The sequence below is a fragment of the Nyctibius grandis genome, chromosome 29 (genome assembly GCF_013368605.1).
Source record: "Nyctibius grandis isolate bNycGra1 chromosome 29, bNycGra1.pri, whole genome shotgun sequence".
Taxonomy (NCBI): Eukaryota; Metazoa; Chordata; class Aves; order Nyctibiiformes; family Nyctibiidae; genus Nyctibius; species Nyctibius grandis.
This window is the reverse complement of record NC_090686.1, coordinates 77898-105886: the sequence shown is the minus strand read 5'-3', so window position 1 is coordinate 105886 and position 27989 is coordinate 77898. Positions and strand designations below refer to the sequence as shown.

At 61.6% G+C, this 27989-nt stretch overlaps 3 protein-coding genes across 3 annotated transcripts in view; all 3 read left to right on the top strand.

Annotated features, from left to right (window-relative positions):
• Positions 1-24: 24 nt before the first annotated feature.
• BMP15 (bone morphogenetic protein 15) lies at positions 25-1615 on the top strand. Its single transcript, XM_068420021.1, has 2 exons — positions 25-343; positions 840-1615. Exons 1-2 carry the CDS (start codon positions 25-27, stop codon positions 1613-1615), a joined length of 1095 nt encoding a protein of 364 aa, XP_068276122.1.
• A 5353-nt stretch (positions 1616-6968) lies between these two features.
• On the top strand, positions 6969-27918 carry PHKA1 (phosphorylase kinase regulatory subunit alpha 1). Its single transcript, XM_068419781.1, has 33 exons — positions 6969-7100; positions 7253-7411; positions 7952-7999; positions 8550-8718; positions 9100-9182; positions 9391-9471; positions 9908-10006; positions 10121-10267; positions 10782-10835; positions 12351-12473; positions 12590-12685; positions 13003-13110; positions 13314-13392; positions 13828-13962; positions 15063-15172; positions 15811-15955; positions 16900-16978; positions 17409-17488; positions 19521-19697; positions 20106-20200; positions 20405-20544; positions 20695-20851; positions 21019-21098; positions 21290-21368; positions 21455-21584; positions 21965-22066; positions 22481-22596; positions 22945-22983; positions 24096-24140; positions 24389-24559; positions 24955-25008; positions 25150-25350; positions 25587-27918. The coding sequence occupies exons 1-33, from the start codon at positions 7023-7025 to the stop codon at positions 25758-25760; spliced, it is 3633 nt and encodes a 1210-aa protein (XP_068275882.1). The 5' UTR covers positions 6969-7022; the 3' UTR covers positions 25761-27918.
• Positions 8346-27989, top strand: part of RPS4X (ribosomal protein S4 X-linked) — a 50167-nt gene continuing 30523 nt past the window's right edge. The window contains exon 1 of the mRNA XM_068419785.1: positions 8346-8350. Coding sequence (XP_068275886.1) covers positions 8348-8350 — 3 coding nt within the window. The 5' untranslated portion in view covers positions 8346-8347. The remainder of the gene's footprint in view (positions 8351-27989) is intronic.

Below are 27989 nucleotides of genomic sequence, written 5' to 3'. Positions count from 1 at the left end.
CTCGCCCACCCCGCCACACCTATCATGGCTTTGCTCCATCCCTTCACCAGCCTCCTCCTCCTCCTCGCTGTGCCCCTTTCCTGGGCTGCAAACCAGTCCTTGCTGCCCCCTGGCTCCCTGCCTGCCGTCCCCTCCCTGCCCCTCCTAGAGGCCCTGCAAGTGCGGGCACCGGGCAGCCGGGGCTGGCGAGCGGGGCCAGCAAGCGGGCAGCCCCTGCGCTACATGCTGAACCTCTATCGGCACGCCGCCGACCGCGAAGGGCGACCACGCCGCGGCCACAGCCTGGGCACCAACACCGTCCGCCTGGTCCGGGCCAGTTCCCGCGGGGGTCAGCCCTGGGCAGGTAAGGAGTGAGGGGGCACCAAGGGCAGTGCGGGCTGAGCCCTGGGGTCTCTGCCACCCTCCTTCCCCCTCTTTGCACTGTCCCGGCCAGGGCTGGCACATCCTGTGCCCTGCGGGGCTGCTTTTGGCCGTGGGGTCCCCCTTGGCAGGGGGCCCGGGCTCTCCCTGCTGCAGGGGTGAGATGAGCAAGTGCATCACTTGCCCTGTGTGCCCCTCTCCCCTTCCCATCCTGCCTGATGCTGTGCCAGGCTGGTGGTGGTGGTGCAGAGGACGGGAATCGTGCCAGCCGCTCTTTGCCCTTCACCCCACTGGCAAGCCAGGGCACGTGGCTGCTGTTCGCCGAGGCTCCTGCCTTGTGTGGGGCACCTGGCTGTTACGGGCTTTGAGGGTGGTGACGCCACGGGCTCTGTGCCGTGCGGGGCCGCAGCAGCACCCCGGGAGAAGGCTGTGCTGGTGCTGTGCCATACCGGGGGGCACTGATTGCTGCTTCCCCGCAGGTCGCTGGTACGTGCAGCCCCTCACCTACCGCCTGGAGGCTCAGCCCGAGGGCGAGCACCTCCTCCAAGCCACCGTGGTCTACCTGCCCAGCGTGCCACTGGCCCGCGGTCGCCTCCTTTGCGCCCTGGAGCTGGCGGCCACCAGCGAGGCACCCGGGGTGCTGCTCAGCCCTGCTGCCCGCCCCCGCCATGGCTGGGCCCAAGCAGACGTCACCCCTTTCCTGGTGCCTGGGGACGGCAGCACGGGGAGCCTGGTGCTGCGGCACGTCTGCGTGCGTGCCGGCCGGGCGGGAGGCCGCGATGCCCCCGTGGCCCCCAGCCACCCCTTCCTCCTCCTCTACCTCAATGACACCCGGGCTGGGCTGGCACCTCCGGCGGCAGAGCCCCGCCGGCATCGGCGCGATGCAGGGACGCTGGCCCACGACCTGCCCGGCTACCTGCGGGAGCAGGGAGGGGAGAAGAGCGACTGCTCCCTGCGCCCCTTCCCCGTCAGCTTCGCCCAGCTGGGCTGGGACCACTGGATCATCGCTCCCCACCGCTACAACCCGCGCTACTGCAAGGGCGCCTGCCCTCGCCTGCTCCGCTACGACTACCACGCGCCCAACCACGCCGTGGTGCAGAGCTTCGTCCATCAGCTGGTGGATGCCAACGTGCCCCGGCCCTCCTGCGTCCCGTACCGCTACAGCCCCATCAGCGTCCTCATGATCGAGCGCGACGGTGGCATCCTCTACAAGGAGTACGAGAACATGATCGCAGAGTCCTGCACCTGCCGGTAACGCCCGCTGCCCCGGCACGTCACCCTCGGGCTCTGCCTGTCCCTGCCGGACCTGGACTTTAGGGTTTGTCTTGCTCTGCCTGGGGTGGGTTTGTCCCGCGCTCCCCGCATGGCACTGCTCTGTGGGAAGGTTTTACAATGGCAGTTTTATGTAAATTGTAGGTTTTTAAAGGCAGGAGCCTGTGCTGGGGCAGTTGCCCCGTGGCATCTGTCCTTCCTGCAGCCCCATGGCCGCTGCCTGTTTTTGGGGGGCTTGGCCTGATGCTCCCAGAGAAGAGCTGTGTCCCTGGACTGGAGCATGAAGCTCTTAGGAGGTGGCTGGGGATCTCCTGGTGGAGCAAGGGCAGGGAGGGTGAGCGGCCCAGGTGTCCCCGTGCTTGGCACCAAGCTGGTGCTGTCAGTAGCCGGCGTAAGCCTGCCTGTGGGATTCCTTCCCAGTTCACATGCACCCCATCCTGTCTAGTCCCAGCTGCGGCAGCGTCTCACCGGGCTGGGAATTGGGGTGGGGGGGGAAGCCCCTCTCCTCCCCCGCAGTTCTGCTCTGGGGGGCTGTGAAAACTGGAGGGACCCGAGCTGCCAGCTCTGCTCCCAGTGCTGGGGGCCAGGCAGCTGCCTGTGCTGCTGCCTGCTGCTTCCTCTGCCACCCCTGTCCTTCACCTCCTGGCTTGCCCTCTAGCAGGGCTTAGGTCTCACCCTGTCCCAGGGGTCGGACCCCCATCGCGGTGTCCCTCTGCCTTCTTGCACCCTTGCTGTCCCACAGGGCTTGGGCTCTGTTGGGCTCCTGGCCTGTCCCCGTTCTCAGAGGGGTCGGTCCCACTCCCAGCACCCCTGCTGCTGGCTTCCCTCTATTTATTGCTGACTGTGTAAATAAATAAATTGATGGATTTTGCTAAAGACCATCTTGGCCTGTTCTTGCTCTGTCCCTGGGGTGCAGTGGGTGCCCCCTGGGACAGGGTGGCATAGACTGTCACCGTGCAGCCACCTTTGTGGTGGTGGGTGCTGCTCCCTGCTGTGTGCAGAGGGTAAATCCCAGCTGGTTCAGGCAGGAGCTGGGAGAAAAGGCTCCCTCGGAGCATAGACCTGTCCTGGGGCAGAGGGGACCTGACGTGGTTGCAGGCAGCTGCCTTGGTGGGGCTGGGGTCAAGAGATGCCCTGTGTCCGTCTATCCGGGACAACTCCTGGGGGACTGATGAGCAGGGTCTCCCTGGGCTGTCTCTCACCCTGGCCAAGGCATTTGGCTGCCAAAGTTATTTTGGGAAGGTGTCTGCAGGCAAACCTGCCTGTTCCTGGGCACGATGCCCTGTGTTTGCCAAGCTGGGGCAAAGTTCCCCTCCTTTCAGCAGCGAGGCATGGGTGGCAGCTGTAATCCTTGTCCCCAGCGCTCGGTGGCACTGCCACTGCCTCTGCATCCTCAGCTCATGGCTCTCACCAGGGTCTCCTCTCTCCCTTGGCCTCCAGCCCATCTCTCAGTGCTGGCCCAAGCTCCATGGGGATGTTTCAGCACTTCCCTCCTGTGGGTGTTTGCTGGGGGCAGGGTGCTGCCAGCCCCCATCCCTCCCCTACCCACCAGCCCCAGAGCTTGTCCCCCATCCTGGCAGAGTGAGAAGCCACAGAGCCCCAGGCTCCTCTCCTGCCCCTTGTCCCCTGTTGGCTTCATCCTGGCCACCTCCAGCCAGGAGGCTGTGAGGAGGGGAACATCATCTGCGTTTTTGGAAGCTCATGGACCTGACCCCGGGGGAAGATTTTCCCTTGTCAATCATTAAGCGTGCGGTGTTGACTCATCCAGGCAAGCGATGACGAAAGGCTTGGGAGCCAGGCACGCTCCCAGCCCTGGGCACTGCTGGATGCCTGTGCCCAGTGCTGCCCCTAGCAGGGACCTGCGCCCCGGCCCGCGGTGGGCACCCCTCGGACCTGCTGGCGCCCAGAGACACACGGGCACCGCGTTGTCTGTCCCAGCCCTGTGTCCTTGTACGTGCTGTGCCAGTGGGCTCTTGTGCCCACTGTTGGGCTGGACCCCTCCCCGGGGTACCCCCAGGCTCCGAGGGGCTGCCCCAGCAGCGTGATCTCCTCTGCGCTGGTGGCGGGGCAGGAGCTGCCAGAGGGACAGAGGAGCAGCAGTTCAGGGAAAGAGCCGCTGTCCCAGTCTGACCTCGGCACCGTGCCTGCGCCGGGGCTGCCAGGGCAGCGCCGGGTGGAAGATGCAGGGCCCCCCGCCGGCTGCACCTCGGGGGTGGCCCTTCCTGCGGGTCCCACAGCCGTGCGAACCCCTCAGGCACAGCCTGGCACCCCATCGGCGCCAGCCCCGCGGGGCGCACCAGGAGCTCCAGCTTTGGGGATATCCCCCCACCCCGCGCTCTGGCAGGGCTCTGTGGGGCTGCTGCCCATGCTGGGGGCTGCACCAGCCCCCCGCTCTCCCCCAGGCCAGCCAGCACATCCCTACCCCCGCCTGCCCCACTCCCAGCCCTTTTTCCTGCCCCAAACCCCACGCTGGGGCTTTGCTCTGTCTTCACCTGGTCCCCATTCACTGCCCCTCCTGCTGCCCATCCCAAGCGGGCACTGCCACCTCGTATGCCCCATCCTTTGGGGTGACACCAGGCGGGGAGGGGATGACCTGCCCCACATGTCCTACCAGCATTGGGGCAAATCTGGGCTGGGCACGGCAAGGGGGGAGCACCCGGTGTGGAGCTCACCCAGCTGTGGAGCACAGCTGCCCCCCAGGCACCCCGCCGAGGGCTGTAGCTGGAGGCAGATGGTGATGCCCACGCACCGGATGCCTCACAGGTGCCCCATGGATGCCCCGCAGAAGCGCTGGCAGCTCCCAGCCGGGGTGGGGGGGTGACAAGGGGCTGTCCTGCCGCCCGGGGCCACTCAAATATTTGTGCAGGGCTGTGACCGGGGAGGAGCAGTGCCCAGCGGAGGTGCCGGACAGCTGGAGTCGGCGGCACCATGGCAGCCTTGGCCCCGGTCGCGCCGGGCACCGGCCGAGGTAGCGGGGCCCCCCCTGCCCCCCCAGGTACTGCCACTCGCCTGGCGCTGCTCCTCTCCCTCCTCTTGCTTCTCCCCGGCTCCCTCCAGGTGGGTCCGGGCACAGGGGGCAGGCACCGGGGGCCGGGGGGCTCGGTAGCCCCCTCCCCACCCCATGCGCCCCTCTGGGTGCTGCAGGAGCCTCGGGCGGTGTGGGGGCATGCGGCCCCCCGGCTGCCCCGCATGACGCCCTTCTGGAGGATGGTGGGCAGCAGACCCCTGGGTGCCCACTGCCAGCACAGCCTCGAGTGCGTCACCAGGGCCTGTAGGTGAGTGAGGACCCCTGCCCGGCCCCTGCATGTCCCCCGGCTCAGCCCCTGCATCCCCCCCCGCCCAGCCTAGCCCGTGCCCCTGACACCCTGCACGTATCCCCATCCCCACAGTGTCTCCAGCCCTGGGACCCCTCCATGTACCCCGATGCCCCCAGCCGTGGGACCCCACTGGTACCCCAACCCCGTCAGCCTCCTCAGCTGTGGGAGTTCTCCACCCTGGGACCCCCCACCCCTCCGCCACTCCCCGCTGCCCTCAGCCCAGGCACCTCCCATGCGCCCCAGTCCCAGTGCCCCCAGCCAAGGCACCTGCCGTGGCCGAGCCCCAGCAGAGCCCGGCTTTGTCCCCCGCCCCGGGGACACCCCCCTCCCAGGGACCCTGGCACAGCGCTCGTGGCTGCTCTGCCCACAGGGCCAGGCGCTGTGCCCCACCGCAGTACGAGTGCTGACAGCCATCTGCAACCCCAGGGAATCCCACGCTGCGCCGGGACCACCGGAGAGCGGGGTGCACCGTGCGCCCACCGCGGGGACGGGACTGCTCGGCAGCTGCGTGCCTCGCGGGGCCCGACCGGGAGGGGTTGTGCCCCCGAGCCCCCCGGGGCACCGCCGCGGCTCAGCCGCTACCGGTGCTCTGTGCCGGCAATAAACCTGCTGCCCCTCGCCCGCGTCCCGCAGCTTCCTGCCCCTGCCCGCCTCTGCCAGGGCAGGTCACACGGGTGCCAGGGCCACGTGCGCCCCAGGGTGGCACAGGGCGGCGTGTGGCACCCGCAGGCTCCTGCCTCTCGCCTGGTGGGTGCTGAGTCCGCCACAGCACCCACTTGGCCCCCAGGGTGAGGGGTGCTGGGGTCCCCAGAAGCCCACTGCACCCGCACGCTGCCGGTGCGCCCATGTGAGCATCTACGCGTACGCATGCGTGTCAGCCTGTGCCTGTACGTGTAGGTGTACAGATACGCCTGTGCCTATGCGTGTGCGTACGTGTGCGTGTGCATGGGCTGTGTGTGTGTGTGTGCCTGTGCACGTACAGATGTGCGTGTTGTGTATGTGTAGGCATGTAAGTGTGTGTACACATGTGGATGCACATATGTGTGCACGTACCCCTCTGTGTGTGCCTGTATGTGCCACACATGTACGTGTGCTGTGTACACATGGACGTGCACGAGTATGTATGCGCAGGTGTGTACACACGCGTGTGCGTGGATGCCTGTGCACACACGGGTCTGCCTGTGCACGTGTACCCGTGCGGGGGGGGGGGGTGCGTGTATGCGTGCATGTGTGTGCACGTCCACGCCTCCGCGTGTGCGTGCAAACACCTATGCACATGTCCACGTCTCTGTCTGTGTGTCTGACCATGCACCCACACCGGTATGCGTGTCTGTGTGTCCGTCTGTATGCACAGACCAGCACACGTGTCCGTGTGTCCGTCTGTACGATCCCACACCATACGTGTGTTCGTGTGTCCGTCTGTATGCACAGACCAGCACACGTGTCCGTGTGTCCGTCTGTACGATCTCACACCATACGCGTGTCCGTGTGTCTGTCTGTATGCACAGACCAGCATGCGTGTCCGTGTGTCTGTCTGTATGACCCCACGCCATACGCGTGTCCGTGTGTCCATCTGTACGATCCCACACCATACACGTGTCCGTGTGTCTGTCTGTATGACCCCACACCATACGCGTGTCCGTGTGTCCGTCTGTACGATCTCACACCCTCACGCGTGTCCGTGTCCGCCCGCAGCGCTGCGCGGCCTCCGCCCGGCAGGGGGCGCCGCCCACCGCCCCCCTCCGCGGCCGCCATGGCGGCGGGTCCTGTCCGCTCGGTACTGAGCGCCCCGCGGGCCTGGACCGCCGCCGGCGGCGCGGAGCGCGGGACAGCGCGGGCGGGGACGCCGCTGCGGAGGTGCCGCGGTGCTCGGGGAGGGGCTGCGGCCGGCAGCGAGCGGGAGGTGCCGCGGGGCGGGGCGGGGGCGCTGCCAGGACCCGGGCGGGGGCGCTGCCAGGACCCGGGCGGGGCGGGCCGTCCTGTCCCGTCCCCTCAGCGCCGGTGCCCGCCGGCGCCGCCCGCTCCCGCCGCCGCCCCGTCCCGCCGCGCTCGCCCGGTCCCGCCGCCGCCGCCATGCGCAGCCGGAGCAACTCGGGCGTGCGGCTGGACGGCTACGCGCGCCTGGTGCAGCAGACCATCCTCCGGCACCAGGTGCGGGGCCTGCCCGGGGCGGGGGGCGGGATCGGCCTCGCCGCGGGCCCCGGCGGCCCCTGGGCCTGGGGAGCCGCCGCCGAGCCTGCAGGCCGGGCCGGGGAGTTAACCGGGAAGGGGCCGCGGCCCCCCGGTGTGTCCCCCCTCCGCAGGACGCGGTGACCGGCCTGCTCCCCGCCAGCGCCGACCACCGGGATGCCTGGGTGCGGGACAACGTCTACAGCATCCTGGCCGTGTGGGGGCTGGGCCTGGCCTACCGCAAGAACGCCGACCGCGACGAGGACAAGGCCAAGGCCTACGAGCTGGAGCAGGTAGGAGGGAGCCGGTGGAGGGAGGGCCCGCGCCGGCCGTGCCAGCCTGGCCGGTGGCGCTGGGGAGCCGGCCGTCACCTCCCGCTGGTTTGCTTTTGGCACGGCTCAACTGTGGGGCCGAAAGGCCGCGGAAGGCTGTGCCCTGAGGACGGGGACAGGGCTGTCCCCAGGCACGGGGGGCAATAGGAAGGGGTGTCAGAGCCAGCTCTTCCCAGAGCGCGCTGGAGCCCAGCTGCGGCGTCCAGCCCTCTGGCTCTGGGGTGATCTGGGGACACAGCCCCTCTCCCAGGGGCTGGGGAGCGGCGTCCTGCGGCCGTGCCCTCCCTTCCCCTGCACGGCACAGCAGCTTGGCCTTGCCGGCAGGCCAAGAAATCTTGCCTGCCTCTGCTATCGCCTAAGGAGCAGGGGCCACGGAAATGTGAGCAGGGGCTCCGGTTACGGACGCTGGAGCCCCGCAAAGGTCAGCAGCCAGCTGGTCCTGAGTCAGGGCTTCTCCTGGCTGCATGGGGATTAACGAGGCTGTTTTCCTTGTTCATGCAGAGTGTGGTGAAGCTGATGCGGGGGCTGCTCCAGTGCATGATGAGACAGGTAGGGGCTGGGGAGCTCCAGAGTGGAGTGGTTTCCTCAAAGCCCAGCTCTACCACAAAGACTGTCAGGCCCAGCTGTGCAGGCTCTCCCCTGCATTCCCTGATGAGCAGGGTGGAAGGCCTCCTTCCAGCAAGTCTTGAAATAAGCTCTGACTTGGCTTCTCTCCCTGGTGTGATGGAAGTCCCAGTGCTGTGGGCTGGTGGCCAGTGGAGCCTTTGCCAGCTGCTCCCTGTCTTGTGGTCTGGCTGGCGCTGGGACTCTGCAACTCTTCTTCCTGAAGGCTTTTGGGGTGACCCTTTTCTCTCCCCATGGTGCAGGTGTGGCTGTGGGCCCTCCACGGCCGCAGCCATGCACTAGGGTGGCCCATGAGCCTGCACTCACTGCCTTGGTGCATGGAGGGGCTCAGCCTGGGGGCTGTAGAATTTCTGCCCTACCAGGCGTGGCTCCCCATGCTGGACTGAGAGCATGGGGCAACCCTTGGCTCTGAGGCTGCCAGACCTCTCTGGAGACAGCGTTTTATGAACCCCTGCATCTCCTTGTCCTTCTCAAGGTGGACAAGGTGGAGGCGTTCAAGTACAGCCAGAGCACCAGGGACAGCCTGCATGCCAAGTACAACACCCACACCTGTGCCACTGTGGTGGGGGACCACGAGTGGGGTCATCTACAGATGGATGCCACCTCCCTCTACCTGCTCGTGCTGGCGCAAATGACGGCCTCAGGTGACGCTGTTGAGGGATGCCGTTTCAGCTTTGAGCATGCTGATCTCCAGGGCTCTCCACCTTCTCAGTTTGGGTGCAGCTTCCTGGGTGCCAGGCTGCTGTGGTGGCCTCCCCGACTTCACTGTTTTCTTGTGCTCACAGCACCCGAGGTGGATTTGGGCCCCTCGATGCCCGTCCTTCTGAGAGCCCCTGTTTGCCTGAAGCCCCAGAGCTGCCGTGGTGGGGTGGGGGTGGGGATGGGGATGGGAGCCAGCAAGGACGTGGCTGCCATGGGGCAGGCGTGCAGTGAGGAGGAAGGGTCCGGCCTGGGTTACTGCAGCCCCTTCCTAGGGATGCCTGTGGCCTTGGAGTGACTGATGTGAATTCCTCCCCCTGCTTCAGGCCTCCACATAATTCACAGCCTGGATGAAGTCAACTTTATCCAGAACCTCGTGTTCTACATTGAAGCAGCCTACAAAACTGCGGTGGGTAGCCCATGCTGGGGAAGGGGAGTGTGCCCCGGGGGTGCAGGTGGTGGGCTGGTGTCTAGGGGCAGCTGTGGGTCCCTCCTGAGCCCCAGTGGGCAGAGTCCCACAGCATGGGCTGGGAGCACCACCGATGGGTGGGATTCGATGGCGTTCTGGGTGTGCTGTGAACAAGTGCCTGCTCCAACGTGCTACTGCCTCTGCGCAGGACTTCGGGATATGGGAGCGAGGGGACAAGACAAACCAGGGCATCACCGAGTTGAATGCCAGCTCCGTTGGCATGGCCAAGGTGAGCCGGGGAAAGGTGCTGGGCGGGTGTCGGGGAGCACTGGTGGCCCTGTGGCGCTTTTTTACAGGGAAGGCTGAGCATGTTGAATATTGAGGCTCAATGCCGCATGCAGTGGTAGGATCCTGGGGAGAAATACCTTTCTCCTTGTGTGCTGGGATAAAACTGTGCCCTTCTTGCCTGAGTTTTGCCCGAACTGGGAGTGAGAAATTAATTGGGGTGTGTGGGAGAAACGTCCAGGGCCCTGTTGATGTCTGGCTACCAGTGACTTTGGAGATGTGGTCACATTCTGACCGGGGTGCTCTGCAGCCACAGCAGGGTTTGAGTTTGTTTAAATTTGGGCAGTGCGTTACACAGAGGGGCTGGCACGGGGTGAGAGCTCTTAGAGATGAGCAGCGTGGTGGAGGACTTGCTGCTTTGGGTCTCGCCCTGGTTGCAGGCTGCCCTGGAGGCACTGGATGAGCTGGATCTCTTTGGAGCAAAGGGAGGCCCGCAGTCGGTGATCCGGGTGCTGTCGGATGAGGTGCAGCACTGCCAGGTGAGGCCTGCGTGGGCTTTATGCCATCGCAGAGTGAACTGGGATCTGCTGGGGTTGTGGTGTAAACAATGCCTGGCCTGGCAACCTAACCACCCCTCCTTCCCCTTCGCCCAGTCCATCCTCCACTCAATGCTGCCCAGGGCCTCCACGTCCAAGGAGGTGGACGCCAGCGTGCTCTCTGTCATCTCCTACCCAGCATTCGCTGTGGAGGACAGTGAGCTGGTGGAAATCACCAAGCAAGAGATCATCACGAAGTTACAGGTGAGCAGCTCTGCCCTTGTCTTACCCTTCCTTTCTTCTCAGAAAGGGTCATTAGCCATTGGAAGGGGCTGCCCAGGGAGGTGGTGGAGTCACCATCTCTGGAGGGGTTTAAGAAAAGACTGGACATGGCAGTTAGTGCCCTGGTCTAGTTGCCATGGTGGTGTCAGGGCCATGGTTGGACTCGATGATCCCAGAGGGCTCTTCCAGCCTCATTGATTCTGTGATTCCTGGGAGACAGCTGCAGTCCAAACTATTGTAGCCCTTTTCTCCCCAAAAACGGGCTTGGGGAGGGGGTGCTGGGGCATGTCCTCTCCCAGTCTCTATGACCTGAGGCAGCAGTGTGCAAAGAAACAGTCCTGTGTACTGTGTTCCTAGGCTGTGATCCTGGTGCCTGAGCACTAGGTGAGCAAGTGAGGGGCTATTTGGCTGGAGGAGACCCCCCCGTGCTTGTTCACTGAAGGTACAAGGTATCTCATGCTGTGCCTCCTGCTCAGCCCCTTTCCCTCCCTTCCAGGGGCGCTATGGCTGCTGCCGCTTCCTCCGGGATGGATACAGGACCCCCAAAGAGGTAAGTGTCCCCAGCCCTGCCACCTGCCAGACCTTGAGTGCCAAGCAGCAGCTGCCCTAGGTTGCATTTGCAGCCCACCCAGGTGCAGCGCAAAGGCTGTGGTGGGGAGCACTGGGAAGATGAGAGCCCTGAGTAGCCCCAGGTAGTGTCGTGGGTCTGGACAAGGCTTCCCAAAATGGCAGAGCCCGTTGCAGAGGTGGCATCTCCCACCCACGCCCGTAGCAGATGGGCAGAGGCTGGCTCTGCCTGCATCTTGGGACCTGCTGGTGTTATGTACCTCTTAGGCTGGGAGAAGAGAGGGCCACTGCCGTGTGTGGGAACCCAGCCAAGGTGGGCTCTTTCCCTGTCTCTCCTGGGGCTGCACAAGCCCTGAGCGAGGGCTGGGGGCCTGCGGAGGCGACTGTGCAGTGCTCCTCCCTGACGGCCTTGGCTCTGCGGCAGCACTGGAGGTCACAAAGCTGCTCCTGCCTCTCCCAGGACAGCAGGCAGCTTGTGTACGCCACGCTTGGCTCTCAGCACAGCAAGCGGAGACTTTCTTCTGCTGCTTTGAGGAGGGAAAATGGGAAAATTTTAGAAGCAACAGTTGCATTTGATAACCACAGAACCAGGAAAAGGTACTTGAAAGCTCTTAAATCATCACCGGCTGTAGGGCGCGTAACCTAGTGGGGCTCCTTCGGGCATGAGTGCCTCTAAATGCTTCTCCTCTGCTGCACCTCTTCAGACCTGACCATAAAAGGCAGCCGGGGTGGCTGTGTCTCTCCAGAGCCAGAGAAGAGCAGCAGCATCTACAGTCTGACCCTCCCAGCGCTCACGAGCTTTGGCTGGGGTCAGATGGGCATTGGGAGCTTGTGGCCGGTGCAGGAACTATAGACAACGTCTGCTTCCCCTGTCCCTGCTGTCCCCTCTGCCTGACAGTCTGCTAAAGCCAGCTCTCTCCCTTCTCTGTAGCAAACAGCAGGGAGGGTCAAGCACAGGTCCCTTGGGGCACTACACCCCGTGCACCCGGGGTGGGAGGATTCGGTGAAGGTAGCTCTCCATCCTGACCATTTCCCTTGTGTCAGGCTCGTAGCCACACCAAATGGCAGGAGGGACCCTGCTCTCTGGCCCTGCGTGACCCACCCAAGCCCTCTCACCTGGCTGGGACAGCCTGGTGGTGCTGGAGGAGGCAGGTGCTGAGGGGCTGGGGCAGAGCTGACAAGGCGAAGGGGACAGAGGTGTCCCCAGTGCAGCAAAGGGGATGTTGTGCTGTTGTACAAGGCTCTGGGGTGCTATTCTGGGGACTGGGTAGGCCCCCTTTGTGCAGGAAGGGTGAGTCCCTTTGGCAGGGGACTTGGGAGGGGATGGCTGGTGGAGAGGACACAGCCTGGAGGTGAAGCTGTTTTTGGCTCTGTCTCAGCCATCATCTGCAGAGGAGGACTGGGAGGGCATTTGAGGCTGGTGTCTTGGGAGTAGGAGCCCTGTCAGTTTGAGGGGATCCTGCCACCCACCTGCCTTGCTGTCACGCCCTCCTTGTAGGACCCCAACCGCTCCTACTATGAACCTGCTGAGCTGAAGCTGTTTGAGAACATCGAGTGTGAGTGGCCTCTCTTCTGGGCGTACTTGATGATTGATGGGATTTTCAGCGGAAACATGGAGCAGGTAAGGGAGGCAGGACCTGCTGGGCCAGTGGAAAGAAGTCCCTGGCAAGGGAGACATGCGGGGGAAGGATGCAGGGAGCCATGACCCGGGGCAGTTCCCCTCTCCTCTCTTCTCAGGTGCAGGAGTACCGGGAAGCCCTTGAGGGGATTCTCATCAAGGGGAAGAACGGAGTGTGCCTGATGCCAGAGCTGTACAGCGTCCCGCCGGAGAAGGTGAGCAGTCCTGAGCTACGGTGGGAGCAGGAATGTCTCATTACCAGATAATTAAGTTTTTACTGCTTATTAACCCAAATCGTTAGTAAAGCAGCACATATAGTGCACGGAAACCCCATGTAAAATAAGTGTAGCTTCGAGCTGTTACAAAACCGTGTTGGATAAACTGCTCTTTTCCCCCAAAGCATTTCTTGCCCCCATACACGAGGGCGCTTTGCTGACAGTCGGTAAGTTTTTTGCTGGACTTCAGAATGCAGTGATGATGCTTTCTTCAGCATCCTGTGGATCCCTCCCTGATTTCCCGGCTTGTCTTCCAGGTGGATGAGGAGTACAGGAACCCCCACACTGTGGACAGGATACCCATGGGCAAGCTGCCGCTCATGTGGGGGCAGTCCCTCTACATCCTGGGCTGCCTGATGGCCGAGGTACGGTCACCCCTGGAGGTGGGGAGGGCTGTGGGGCCAGGCTCTGAGGTCTGAAAGGGCAAATGCTGCCACCCTGAGCCACTTAGCATGGGCAAGTTGTCACTTCCATCCCCCAGGACCCCTTAAAGGTGGGTTGTCTGTAGGCATCACCCGTTCTACCCTGCCCATGAAATGTTCATCTCCTCATACCTCTTTTTCCTCAGGGGTTTCTAGCTCCTGGTGAAATAGATCCCCTCAACCGCCGGTTTGCAACTGTCCCCAAGCCCGATGTGGTGGTCCAAGGTGAGGGAAAGGGACTGGTCCCAAACTCCTGTACCTGGCAGGCCTCGGGACTCTGCCTGTGTGGAATTCATGGGGGTGGCTCTGCTTGCTGAGTGGCTGCCAGCGCAGCCAGATCTCAGCCCTGGCAAGGTGGGTATAAGGTGGGGTGCAAGTCCTTCAACTCTACCCTGTGTTGCCCCAGAGAAATATCACCTGCTACAGCCTCCTCTGCAGAGAGTTTGAAAACTGTCCTGTCCTGCCACTCAGCGGGGGAGGCAGGGTGTAGAGAGTGTTAGGAGGAGCAAGGCAGACCTCTGCAGTGGGAACTCGTTCCCAGAGGGACTCCAGACAGCTGCCTGGACGTGACGTGGCACCTTGTATGTGTCCACAAAGGCCAGGGGTAGTGCTGTCACACCCTTGTGCCCCTGCCACACTGAGCCTGTCTTCCCTCCACAGTGTGCATCCTGGCAGAGACAGAGGGGATCAAGGCTGTCCTGAGGAAGGAGGGCATCGACGTGGAGACTGTGGCAGATGTCTACCCCATCAGAGTGCAGCCTGCTCGCATCCTCAGCCACATCTATGCCCGGCTAGGTGAGCTGTGCACCATGCTCCTGCAGCAAAGGGGGTGCAGAAGGAAGTGTCCCATCCGCTGGCACTCCTGCTCATAGATGCTGATGTCCTGCCCTGCTGCTCTCTGCCTGGCTGATAAGGGCTCTGCCACCCGTTCCTGGGTCTGGTAAAGCTACTCCTGCCCAAGGGGGACTGGGGTGACAGGCAGTGCTGTTCCGGGTGATTCCGGAAGGAATAAAGCTTTGGCATTGCAGTTTCACAGTCTCCCTAGGGACAGGCAGAGGCTCTGATCCATATAGGACGGACCTGGTGTGGGCAGGAGCCAGCTTTTGTTCTTGTATGCAGATCTCAATGAGGGAGGCAAGCCAGACCCCAGAGAAGGGTTCCCTAGCAGTCACTGGCTTACAGAGCCTGTAGCTCAGGTGGGATGGCTGTTGTTGGAGGGTTGGTGGGGCTGAGTGTGAGGGGAGGGTGTGCTCCAGAGCTCTGCATGCTCATTCCCTGATGCTGCAATCCCCTGGGCGTGGGGCTTGTTGTGCAGGAGCTGGAGACCCAGCCTGGGCCAAAGGAGAAACCTGATCCGCCGTAGGCTGCACGCGCTGGCTAATTTAAGCCCCCAAAAGGCCAAGTGTGACATGGGCAAAGGGGGCAGGGGAGCAGCCCAGCAGCTGCCAGGGCTGACATGACCAAGGGGCGATGTTGTCGCTGCACCATCCTGGGCTTTGTTAGTAATCCAGGAGCAATGGGAGTGCTGATAGTGCTGTCAGCTTTGGGAAGCCAGCCCTCTGCAGGGGGAAGCCCCTGGCCCTGCCCCAGCTTCTGTCATCCCCAAGGACCTGGATGTGTGGCATGTTGCGGAGGTCGAGATGGGCTGTGTGTCCCTGTTTCAACAGGAGTCCCTGGGGAGGGCCTGGGTATCCCTAGCCCCCTGGGCAGGGCTGGGGGACAGAGTATCACTGTCCCGTAGAGCTGTGCCAACTTGACACAGGGTCCTGGGGTACCCCAACCACAAACCAGCCTTTTCGTGCTGGCTGGTAGCACAGGGGCCTGTCTCTGCTGTTGCATCGTCCCCTTTCGTGAGGAGCTTGCACTAAAACCTCCTCCTCCTCCCGCCCTCCTAGGCCGCAACAAGCAGATGTGCCTGACGGGACGGCCCTACCGGCACATGGGCGTCCTTGGGACCTCCAAACTCTACAAAATCAGGAAGAATATCTTTACCTTTACCCCGGAGGTGGGTCGCGTTGCATGGGCTCCTTCGCAGCTGTCATGCGATCTGGAACTGGGCAGGAGGTTTCTCCACTGGCTGAGCACTTGAGTGGTTCTCAGGGATGGCCCAGCACCCTCTGAACAGCCTGGGAGGGCAGAGCAGCCCCGGCTCTGTGGCGTGAAGCAGCAGAGTTGGTGGTACTGGCTGTGTGTGTGCTGGGAGGGGGTGGTTTCAGCTGCCTTATGGTCAGTGTTGGGTGAAAATCTCTTTGCTCGCCCTGACAAGGACACCAGGAGGAGGCTGATGGCAGGACAGGGGACAAGCAGGGTTGCAAGCGTGGCGCTGTGGGAAGTGCGTATTTGCTTGGGATAGGCACAGCACAAACCAGCTGTGTGGGGCCTGGGTGATGCTGCTGCTGAGGTGTAGTGTTATCTCCTGATAGTTTTTGGTGGCCAGTAGCTGCCCTGGAGGTTGAGGGTTCCTTGCTAGGCTGTACTGGCACGTACCAGCTAAGGTGGGGTGAGCTGTTGGTGCAAAGGAGCATCTCCCCTGGGTGCACTGTGTGGCTGGCCTGGCCGAGCGCCTGTGGGAAAACATGAGTGGCACCAAAGGGACCTGGTGGCTGTGGGAAGGGCCGCTCACTTCTCCTGCTGTCCTTGCAGTTCATAGACCAGCAGCACTTCTACCTGGCTCTCGACAACAAGATGATTGTGGAGATGCTGAGGACAGACCTCTCATACCTCTGCAGCCGCTGGAGGATGACTGGGCGGCCAACCATCACCTTCCCCATCTCCCACACCATGCTCGGTATAGATCCTCCGGCCTTGCAAGGCGTTTGAGTAGAGCAGCCCTGGGAAGCAGCCTCTGTGGGAGGAGAGGGGTGGGCAGATGGGGGACTGTCTCGGTATTGGGGACACGGTGGGGCTGGAACAGCCAGTAATGTCCTGTAAAGAGCTTACTGCTCAAAGGAGCCACGCTGAGTTGGCAGCTGTCCTGGCAGCTCCCGGCACTGCCTGCCAAGCACTAGTGCCTGCAGCTCAAGAGATGTTTGCTGGCATGGAGGTGCTCAGTCTCTGGGCAGCTAGGCTTGTTGGGAGGCCTTTTGGGAGCAAGATCAAAAGAATCATCCCCCTGTAAAAGTGTTCTTGGGGCTCTTCCTGCATCTTGACTCTTTACCTGCTAAAGGCTTTCCTAGACAACAGGGAGGGGAAAACAGCAAACCAGAAGGAGCAGAGAGCTGTGCAATGGTGCAGAGCAAAACTGGCTTCTCTGGAGCAGCTCACAGCTTCCCCATGAGCCTGGTGCAGGGAAGGGACTCTGTTCTGCTTTCAGGCCTTTTTGGCTCTCCTTGTGTACTTGAAATCCCCTTAGTGTTTTGAGCATGCCCTTTGCTGTGGTATCTTCTGCCCCTGACAGCAGCATCCCCTCCGCTGCCTTGTGTGAAAGCCAGGGACAGAGCAGGGGGCTCTTTGGGTGCTGCTGCCTGGTACTGTCAGCTTCAGCCCAGGGTGAAATCCCAGGAGCCTGAAGCGTGTCTTTGCCTGGATTTGCTGGAATCCAGCCTGGACAGTCCTGAATTTCCATTTTTGGGTGGTGCTTTTGGTGCCACGGCCTGGCTGTGCACCCCAAAGCAAGGGTCTGGCTGATGCCATGGCGCTTTGTGTGCCTGAATGCCCACCTGGCCCTGTATTACCTTCTGGGAGCCTGTTTGAGCGGGAGAGCCTGACTGCCTGTGTCTCTGCCCCCAACAGATGAAACTGGCAGCAGTGTGCACCCCACGGTGCTGGCAACGCTGCGGAAGCTGCAGGACGGGTATTTCGGTGGTGCAAGGTGAGCACGGCTTCCTGGGATGCAGGAGGGGAAGAGGGCTGGTGGCCTCCGAGAGCCTGGTTAGGAGGGTACTTGCTGGGCCTGAGCACCAGCTGTTGGGGAACAAGCTGTGAAGGGTACGTTGGGATGTGCTAGGCTGTAAGTGCACCCTGGGGCTACAATCCCAACAGAGGAGATGCAAGAGAGGCATATGTCTTCATGCTGTTTAAACTCCTGGCCGCAGGATCCCTCTAATAGCTTTTGGGCAGCCCTTCCATGCCCACCTGTGGCTGGAGAAGTTGCAGACAGCTAAAGCAGGCACTGGGGCACGTGTATGCTCCTGGGCACAAGCGCCTCTCCCTGCTGAAGGGCCGGCCCTGGCTCCAGGAGGCAAAGCCAAGGATCTTGCCTCCCCGTTCCTCTCTGTGTGACCTCCCCTCCTCTCACCCAGGATCCAGACGGGTAAGTTGTCGGAGTTCCTGACAACGTCGTGCCGAACGCACCTCAGCTTTATGGACCCTGGGCCAGAGGGTAAGGTCTTTGCCAAGAGTTACGAGCTCAGCACTGACAGCTTTGAGGAGCTAGACACGGAGGAGTGGCTGCATGGCTTGCAGATAGCAGAGGATGGTAAGGGGGAACAGGCCAGTCACTGCTGTGGCGTGGCAAACGCCAAACTCACCCATAAACCTATAACACCCAACCTCTCTGCCAGTGTCCGCCACTGTGTTCTTAATACACTTGGGTTTTCACCATGTTTCTGTTCCCATCTGACTCTCCATCAATTAACTTTGTCTGGGTGACGCCTGTGGTGACACCAGTGGGGTGAATTGATGCAGCTGTTGTAGCCCCCTCACCAGAGGGGCTTCCCAACCAGACGAGGCTGAGGCTGGTGGATGTGGCCGTAAAGAGCACGGAGGACACTCTGGAATGAGCCGCTCCAACCTTCAAAGGCTGTTGCGTGGGGAAGAGACAAAGGCTCGTCAAACTGCATCCGCTCGGGAGGTTTGGCTGAGGATCTTTGGTGGACAAGTGATGGTGCAGAAAGTGATGGTACAGTGCCCAAGATGGTGGGGAAGAGCCACCATGTCCCCAAGAAATCTCTTATTGTTTTCCTGAAGCCTTTGACCCTCCATGGGCAGAGCTCCTCCAGCGGGTGCCAAATTGAGGCCTTGCTGCTGTGGATAGGGTGCCTGAGAGGGCCTTGGCCCGTCACAGCGTGATGGACCCACCTTGTCCTGAGACCATTGTGGGGTGCAAGTTTTGCTGCTCCCCTTGCAAGCAGGCCTGGGTACGTCCTCCCGGCTGTGTGACCTAGTGTTGGTCATCTTCCCAGTCTTCCCATCAGTCTGCTCTGCCTCTGCTGCTGCTGTAGCCAACGCACTGCTGTGACTCTGAATACTTACTTCTCTTGCCCTCCTCTCGCTTCACCTGCGGTCTCCTTGCAGGCTGCACCCAGGCTTCTCCAAGGTGTCTGCTTCCCCCCAGCCCCAATGGGAGACGGGGTGTGCCTGGCCTCTCCACAGCAGCTAGAAGATGCCCAATTTTAAGTTTTTCCTGGGGTCAGATGCTGCAGCCAGGCACCATGATGTTCTCAGGCCTGATGTCTGGGGGACTCCCACTGAGCCTTCAGGCGCTGGCATGAGGCGTTCCAGCCAGGTGTGGAAGGGGGATGCCATGCTATTGGCCTCAGATGCAGTCTGCAGGTCACTCCTGGGGCAGACACATCATGGGGCTTGTCTGCCAGCTGGAGAGCAGCAAGGCTTTGCCCTGGCCCACTGGCTGGAAGTGCCTCGACAGCTCTGTGTTGTATTGCATTGTCTTGGCATGGGGCATCTACTCCCCGGGGCACCCCTCGCTGCTGGGCAGCGCTGTTACCTCCCGGCTGAGCACAGACGTGGCCTCTGCAGCATGGAGGAGGGTGCTCAGTTAGCGAGTGGTGGCTCTGGAGCTCCTGATGTGTTGGGAGCAATGGGAGCCGCTGGAGGCTGGGCAGAGAGCAAGGCAGGAGCTGTAACTCCTCCAACTCCTAATTAGAGGAAACTGGTAATTTCTAGTTAGAAAGAACTGTTGAAAAACCCACCCTGCCTTGCTCCCGAGCTGGAGTCCTGCTTACATGAGGCCCTTGTTGTGCTGGGGTGCTCCTAAGTGGTCTCTGCTTGGCCAGGCTGCCCCTGGCTGTGCCTGCCCTTCTTCCCCAGAGGGACAGAGCACGAGGGTTTCACTGTGGGGTTTGAGCAGACCCCGCTGTCCTTGTGCAGGCTTGGACCAGACATGTACTGCAGCCCCATCACTTCCTTCATCCAGGTGGGACTTGGAGGGAGCCCGTTTGGCCCCAGCTGGCAGCGGGGTAGTGCAGGAGCAGGGGTGCTGCGGCTGCCGTGCTTTGTGAGCCCCCGGCTGCTGGCACTGTCCATCTGTCCATCTCGCTGCCAGCACTAGCCCCACGCTCTCGCTTTGTGCAGCCAGCAAAGCTTTGCCCTTGCCAAGGCACAACTGGGGAGCTCTCCGGGGTCTGGGGGGGCCCTGGTGAACTGAACCCCCCCTCCTCTGCCTCCCCTTCCAGCGGACACGTACGACGAGGTTGCTCAGTACTTGGACCACCTGCTGCAGCGCACGGTTCCCCAGTCAAACCTCCCTCCTACCGCCCAGCGGGGAGGGCTGAGCCGCTTCCGGGCTGCTGTCCACACCACCCGCGACCTCATGTCCCTGGCGTCCAAGGCCAAGGACCTTCATGTCCAGAGTGAGTAAATCCAGCAGCCTCAGCACCTTTGCTGAAGCCCAGGGGTGAGGATGAGGTGTTTTGGGAGCTTTCCCGGCTGTGTGATGCTGGGGGCACCAGAGGAATGTGCCACGGGCTGCAGAGCAACCCAGCCTTTGCCTGGGCAAAGGCACATTGTGTCCATCATGTTAGTCCTGGCCATGGAGTATCTTGCAGTTGGTGCCTGTGCAGTCCTCATGGAAACTGCTGAATGATAAGGGGTGGCAGCTCCCCAGGGTGTTCCTCTAACTGGGTGGGCAGGGGCTGCCTCACCCACAGCTGACTTCTCTGCAGGGGCCGATGGGGGAGCAGAGTGTCAGATGTGAGGTGGTTTGGGGCACAGCAGTGGTGCTTGGCGTTGAGGTTGAGCCAACCTTGGCTTTCTTTTAGATGTTGGGATGTACGTCCCCAGCAAGATCTTCCAGGCGTCCCAGCAGTCAGTCAAGCTGCTGAGTTCACCCCACCAGCACGACATGGAAGGGAAGGTGAGCTCTGTTCCTCCCGGACTGGCTGAGCAGTGCCATCCTTTCAGCTGGAGCCAGAGGGTCCTTGCAGGGCTGCATGGGGAAGGCTTGGTGTTTGGTGAGGGGGAATATCCATGGGTGAATGGCCTTGGCTCCATGACCAGATAGCACTTGGTGCGGGGTACTGGCAGTGCTGACCAGGAGCGTGGGTTTCCCTTCCCCCAGAGCCACGCACTCTATGCAGAGATGAACCTGCCCCGTGATGACGATGGCAACGTGGACTGCAAGGCACTGGTGGACCAGCTGCGCATCTGCCCCACGCTGCAGGAACAAGCGGACATCCTCTACATGCTCCACATCCTCAAGTACGATGAGCTCCAAGTCCTGCTGGCTGGCTGAGCAGAGAGCGAGCTGGCACAGCCATGCATGTGACCCAACCTGCAGAGCCTGGGGGCCGCCAGGGAGCTGCTGCAGGGCAGATTGCTGGCTATAACCCAGCATCCCCTTCACTGCAGGGGGCCTGAGTGGCACACGGGGCTTGACAGCGAGCCTGGCCCCACCGTCAAGGAGCTCCTCACTGAGCTGTACGTGCGGGTGGGGGACACGCGCCAGTGGGCTCTGATCCGCTACATCTCTGGCATCCTCAAGAAGAAGGTGGAAGCTCTGGATGAGGTAACAACCGTGCAGCCGGCCTCCAGCAGGCTGAGGTCTGTCGGGGAGGAGGCAGCAGAGTGGGCAGGCGAACCGTGGCTGCATCAGCTCTCTCTCCCTCTGCCTTGTGCTGAGGCCCCAAGCCCTGAGCTGTTGGTGATGCCTGGGGTGACCCTTTCTGTCCACAGGCCTGCACTGACCTCCTGTCTCACCAGAAGCACTTGACAGTGGGACTGCCCCCAGAGCCACGCGAGAAGACGATCTCCGCGTGAGTGTGGCACCTCTCCCTCCCCACATGTGCTGGGCTGGGACTGGGACTGCTCTGGAGTCCGCGGGCAGGAGTGGCTCTGGGTGGCTGTCCGCAGCCGGTATCTCTCTTCTCTAGGCTGTACTGACCAGGAGGGATGCAGGGCTCGCTCTGCTGCCTCTCACCTGCTCTGCTGTTTGTTCCCTCCCCAGCCCGATCCCCTACGAGAAGCTTGTTCGCCTCATTGATGAAGCCAGCGAGAAGAACCTCAGTGTGTCCATCCTCACCCAGGTGAGGGGCCGGGGCGGTGGGGGACCCCACAGCTGGGTGTCTGCCCTGGCGAGCAGCAGTGGGGTGATCTGCCTCTTCCCCTCCAGGAGATCATGGTGTACTTGGCCATGTACATCCGCACACAGCCTGCACTCTTTGCTGAGATGTTCCGCATCCGCATTGGGCTCATCATCCAGGTGATGGCAACGGAGCTGGCGCACTTCCTGCGCTGCTCAGGTACGTGCAGCGCGGATGGCACCCCGGCTGGGGTGGGTGCTACAGCGCTTGGCACCCTGTCAGCCAGGAAGGAGAAGTGCTGTTAAAAATGGGCAGCTCAGCGCCAGGACAAGACCCTGCATGAAAGTGCCAGGGTCTGTAGCTGGGACTGTTTTCAGGCAGCGTGGGCGGGTGAATTCGCTGCAGTCTCTCTTCAGGCGCGTCTTCAGGCTGGCATGGGGAAGAGTCCCTGTTGTCGGCAACACCTGGAGTTAGTGTACGTCCTTGGAGGATGAGCTCCTGTACCAGTGCTTCCCCTGCTAACAGAATGGGGTGTAGGGTAGAAACGTCCCAGGAGGGCTGTGAAGTAGGGTTCGACATCCCAACTCTGTTCTCTCCAGCTAGAGAAGCCACTGAGAACCTGATGAATCTCAGCCCGTCGGACATGAAGAACCTCCTCTACCACATCCTCTCTGGCAAGGAGTTTGGGGTGGAAAAGAGCGGTGAGTCTCTCAGCAGGGTTGCGAGAGCATCTTTGGGCAAAGCTGGGTCCCAGTGCAGAGCGTGGCCAGCTCCAGGTGTTCCCTCCCGTGGGGGACGTCCCTGTTCTCCTGCATGTTCAGCACAGCTGCTTTTGTACTGCAGTGGTCCAGTGAGAAGCCGTGCTCTTCAGCAGGGTTGCGCTGAGCCAGTTTCTGGGGATCGAGCCCGAGTCCTGTGGCCGTTGAGGCTTTGCTTAATTCAGTACTTGGCCCAATCAGGCCTGAATTGAAGCAGTTCTGTGCTGTGCTTGTGGATCTCTGGTGCTGGCTGGGATAGAGGGCAGGGGTGTGCAGAGGTACCAGTGCCCGAGCAGCGACGAGGGGTGTCTGTGCGCTGAGCCGTGGTACCCACTCTAGACCTCTCTTCCTCTCCAGCGAAATCAGTCGACTCCTCGCTCACCACCGCTATCTCCATCTGTGAGGTGGGGGCTGTTGGGGCCACTAAGCCTGAGCGTGCTGGCATCGTCAGGCTGAAAAGTGAGATCAAACAGGTGAGGGCAGGTGGTGCAGGCTCTTCCTGCCGGGTTTTGTGGGTGACAAGCAGCTACAGGACAGGCAGGATTGATGGGAGAGCAGGAGCTTGCTCGCTCCTGGGCTTCAGAGAGCTTACAGCTGCTGCCAGGAGCAACTTTTGGCTCCAGTCCTGCCATGGGGGGAGAATTGGGGTAAATCTGTTGGGGGGGGGGGCGTAATTGCTCTGGCAGTGCAGTATGGGAGGAGGGCAGGGGTGCTTGAGAAGGCGCAGGGCTGGGGAGGACCACGCAGCATCCCAGGCGTGGCTGGTGTCCTGGTGGGCCCCTTGCAGCAGCAGAAACTTCCATTTCCTTCCTTTCTTGCAGCAATTGGATAAACGTAGGCAGTCTCTGACTGGGAATAAGGTGAAGCCACCCTGGTGCTCCTGCAGCCTCAGCTTTTATCCCTCACGCCACACACCGGGGCAGCTTCCAAGCGTGCATGTGTTAATGAGCTTTCCTAAGCAACCCGCGGAGCAAGCTGCTGCAGCAATGAGCTGGCTTCCCCTCTCTGCAGGCTCAGGGTCGCTCTGTTCAGGACGGGGAAAGGAGGCTGGCTCTCTGGGAAGAGGTCGGCATGGCTTGACATGCCGTTGGGGGCCCAGGGCTGGCACTGCCCCACCGCCTTCAGGGAAGCTTCCCTTTGAGTGGGACCAGCCAGGTTTGGACTGGCAGGGAGGAAGGCTTCTCTAAGCTGTGGGTGTATTGGCATTACAACCAGCTGGGAGCTGTGCTCCATAGCTGCTGTGGACAAATAGATCCCATTATACCCACAAAAACTTGCTGAGCAGGATGGCGTGATGTTTCCAGTACCATGACCAGCGGTGGCTGTGCCGGGCAGTTCACTGGTGATTGCTGGATCCTGCCTATAGCCTCCCCAGCTATTTCTTCTCTGGCAGAAGAGGCTCCTGCCCAGCTACAAGTGACAAGGACCTCCTCTGGTGCCTGATGTGTATCTAGGAGGAGTCATGAGCTCTAGGAGGGGTCCTGTCCTCAAAGAGACAGGGCCTGCAGGGACCAGGCTGATGCAGCAGGTTTATGGCCAACCTGCTGCAGTGTGAAACCTGACATCACAGAGGGACCACATATGGGGCAAGGAGGGTCGTCCAGGGGCAGTGACATTGCTGCTGACCCTTCAGTCTGCCTGAGACTAAATCCCTGCCTGTGCCAGCAGCCAACAGAGCAGTAGCAGCCCTGCTCCTGTGTGCCAGCCGGCGTGAGCCCACTGCTGCTGCAGCACCCGCGTGTGGGGGCCCCGCAGCTGCTCTGTGCCCTGGCGCAGTCCTTCCCCTCTGATGCTAACGTGAGATGTTCCACAGCTCGCCTTTCGAAGCTACCCCTCAATCTCCAGCTAACCACAGCCCCTGGGGTAACTGCCCGGTGACCTGAGCTTGGTCCGTGCTGCTGCTGCCCTGCTTGCCGTGACGGCTGCCCTGCTCCGGCACGGTCTGATTTTTGTCTCTCCCTTTCTCCTTCAGCCCCTCGGTTTGCAGTCTGGGGATGCTGACCTGAAGTCCTCTCTGGTAACCTGTGTTTGTTGGCTGCATGCACGGGGGTCTGTCCTGTTAGTAGCTGCAGAAAGGAGCTGTGCTCTGGGGGGTGCTGCAGTGAGCTGGGGCTGCAGGGTGGGCTTTGCTGGGGGCAGGGGGGTGGCAGCTCTGCCCTGGGAACCAGGCTGGGTGAGCACAAACTCTTGGGCAGCAGTGGGCTGCGTCCTTTTGGGGTATTTAACTTTGCAGCAGTCTCTGTGGTCCTTGTTTTGTCTGCCCAGTCCACTGGGCACTCGGAGCTGCTGGGCAAGGGCTCCTTTTCAAGCATGCTAGAAGACCACGGCAGCAAGGACAGCCGCCAGGGCCAGTGGCAGCGGAGGCGGCGGCTGGATGGGGCCCTTAACCGTGTCCCTGTGGGCTTCTACCAGAAGGTCTGGAAGGTCCTGCAGAAGGTGAGCTGGATGTCCGGCTGGCTCCTCTCCATGCACGTGAGCCTGTGGTCCCAGGCACCAGCCTTGCCAGGGGCACATGGGAACTCTGGGCTGGTCCCTGGTAGTGTGTAGATACGTGCTTCATGGACAAGGCCTACAGCTGGCCCTGGAAAGCTGGGGAAGAGCTGGAGCTGCCTTGTAGGCACACAGAACCTACCTTATATTGTGCTGACCCTTGCAGAGGGGGGCTAGGTCTGCTCAGGTGCTTTATACATTGGCCAGGCAGGGGCAGGGCTGGAGCCACAGCTGAAGCAGCTCTGGGCACAGCTCCTTCTCGGGAGGGCGAGTGGGAGTGAGTTGGGCTGGACCTGTGTGTCTTAGTACAGTGCTAACCATGGTCTCTCCTTGTTCTGCAGTGCCATGGTCTCTCTGTGGAGGGCTTTGTTCTCCCCTCTTCAACAACCAGAGAGGTAGGAGGTTTATGTGAAGGGGAAACAGGGCAGGTGGGTTGGTGTTGGGTGCTGGGTTGCCCTGGGTGAGCACCCAGCATAGCTCAGGACTTGTGCTGGTGATACAGTGCTCTAGGTGAGTTTCTTTCTCCCTCCTCACAGATGACCCCAGGGGAAATGAAGTTTGCTGTGCATGTGGAGTCGGTCCTCAACCGCGTGCCCCAGCCAGAGTACAGGCAGCTGCTGGTGGAGGCTATCTTAGTGCTCACCATGCTGGTCGACATGGAGGTGCACACCATTGGTGGCATCATAGCTGTGGAAAAGATCTTGCAGATGGCCAACGACCTCTTCTATGAGGAGCAGGTAGGAGCCAGGCCTCACACAGGGGCCACAGCTTGCACCCAGCTACACAGGGTTCAGCCATCTGGAGGGTCCTGCCTCTTGTCACCATTGTGTTCATGGGGCACAGCAAAGACATAGTGTCCTCCTCCCACAGCTTACCATCGACGTGTCACACTGCAAGTGCTTGGGGTGGAAACCGGCGAGGGGGCTGCCCTTATTCCTAATGCTGCCTTTCTCCTTCCCTGTCCAAAATCCAGAAAGCCCTGGGTGCTGATGACCACATGCTGGAGAAGGATCCTACGACAGGCATCTGCAGCCTGCTGTACGACAGCGCGCCGAGCGGTCGGTTCGGCACCATGACCTACCTGTCCAAGTCGGCGGCCATGTACGTGTATGAGTTCCTGCCCACCGATGGCTGCTCCATGCAGTAGCTCTTGCAGCTCCTCTCCCTGGGTTGCAGGTGCCACGGGAGGGTTGTTTCATACGGCTTTTAAAGGTGGGCATTAGGCTAGTTTGCAGGCAGCCTGCGTGGCCATCTCTCCTCCCAGTCCCGGCCTGGTGGGTGAGCGGCTCTTCCGAGTAGCTCTGCAGGAGGCACACGTGCTAAGCTGACCTGTGCCTGCATGGAGCCTGTGGAGCAAGGGCCGGCAGGGAAAGGCTGAGCTTTGAAGCCTGCTTGTGTTAAAAGTGCCTGCCTGCACAGCTCCTCCTGGGCCATCACCCCCAGAGGGGCCTGTGTTTGAGGGAGATGGAAAGGGCCCCCCTCACCAAGCGTGTGTGCTCGGCACTGCGGCACTCCCTGGCCAGCTCATGCTTTTCCTGCCTCCAGCAGATACGATGTTTTTAACCTGTTCTGTGCTGCTTTTTATTTCAGATATGCGGGGTTTATACTAGTGTGTAGGCTGGAGCTCTTGCTCTTCCTGCTGCTGATGGAAAAGCTTTGTTAGAGGAATAGGGGGGTGCCGCCTGCGCCTCTCTCCCAGCACACCCAAAATGAGAACAGTCCAACCTAGCTACAGCTGTGCTGCTTGGAAGTAGACAGCCCCTCGTCCCCCCCTCATGGGTGGTCTGGTGTGCAGAGCTGGGGAGGCTGTGGGAGCCAGGAGCAGCCCAAGGTGGTAACGGATCCCTATTACCACCAAGCTATGAGGACAGGGCTTCTGGCTGGCTGGGGGATGCCGGTGGCAGCCCCTCCGTGCCGTCTGTTCTGTCCCTGGCAGTGTTGCTGATCGGTAAGTCGCAGGTTCCCGAGTTCGTATGTGACCTGTGAAGCAGCTCTGAGCTGGCTGCTTGGCTCGGAGTTAGCTGTGCCATCACAGATGTGCTCTCAATGCTCAGCTCTGGCATCTGCCCCAGCTGCCACAGCCTTGCACAGGAGAGGCAACCTGGTTGTGGTTGTACCTGTTGTACAGAGGCACCTGGGAAGGTGAGGTGGGCAAGGAGGAGGTTCACCTGCTGCCCCCAGCGTGGACTTGCCTCCATTCACTCCTTTCCTTTAAGCTACTGCCTTCAGCCTGGCGCGGGGAGGATACAGGATCCCCTTGATCTTGTGTTTTTTTCTGGTCCTGTTCCTGTTTCTGGCTCAGGGAGGACAGAGTTTGGTTCCACGAGCCTGTCTCTTTCTCAGACTCCCTGATGCTCCTTAACCTTTCTACTTCCTCCTGTAGCTCTGCCACCAGGCTGAGCAGATCATCCCCCTGGTCCCACCTCACACAGCTGTTCTCACCACTGCCCTCTGTTACCAGCGGGAGGCTCAGGCATGCCTTGCAGCCTCAATGGCTGCCTGTTTTGGTGGGGCCTCTGTGTGGGTTGCCACATCCCTTCTGGCAAGTGCAGAGGATGCGGCTTTCTGCTGGGTGGATACCATAGCTCAGCTCCTTCTGGGAGGGTGATGACCACCAACTGGACTTGCCTCTTGAGCTGGTAGGGTGATGATGCCCTTCCTGCGCACCCTTCTGTGTGAACAGCCGCCCCACGCTGTGTTTGCCCGCTCTGGCCACTCGCTCCCCAGGCTGCTTTTTATAGGTGCGGGGGTGGCCGTGGCCCGGTGCCGGGGCGGCCATGGCCCCATGCACACGGTTCTGCCACTCTCCTGTGGATCAGGCCAGCTCCGGAGCAGCTCCCCTCAGGGACTGATGTTTTCCTGTGTGTTTTCTGGTCTCCGGGTCTGTTTGGCCTTAAAGCGGGGCTTGAGAGTAGTTCCTGGGTTGTCTCAGGGCTGCTTCCTCACAGGAGCAGCTGTTCTGTACGTGTTGCGCTCTGATCCGTCCACACGTGGTAACCCTGCCCCAGGCAGAGGAGGCTGCGAGAGGCCGTGAGCCCCAGCCTGGCTTCTCTCTCTCTCTCGGGACAATCAGGAGGGAGCTGCGTTTGGGAGTCGGTGCGGGGAGCCCCAGCACAGAGTGTTGGGCACCTTGTGGGGCTCCTCGGGGGAGCGGGGCACGGGAGGCCTCCCCTCTCGGGGCGGGCAGGGGGGGCGTGCAGGCCTCGGGCCTGTTTTAATTACGGTTATTAACGTTTTTAAAGAAAAAACAACACCCCCCCCGAGCTGCGTGGGGTGGGGGCCCCAATAAAATGTCTCTAACGCGAGTGTGTGGCCTGTTCTCGTCAGCCGGCCGGGCTGGGCAGGGAGGGAGGGCGCGAGGGGCCCGGGGGCTGCG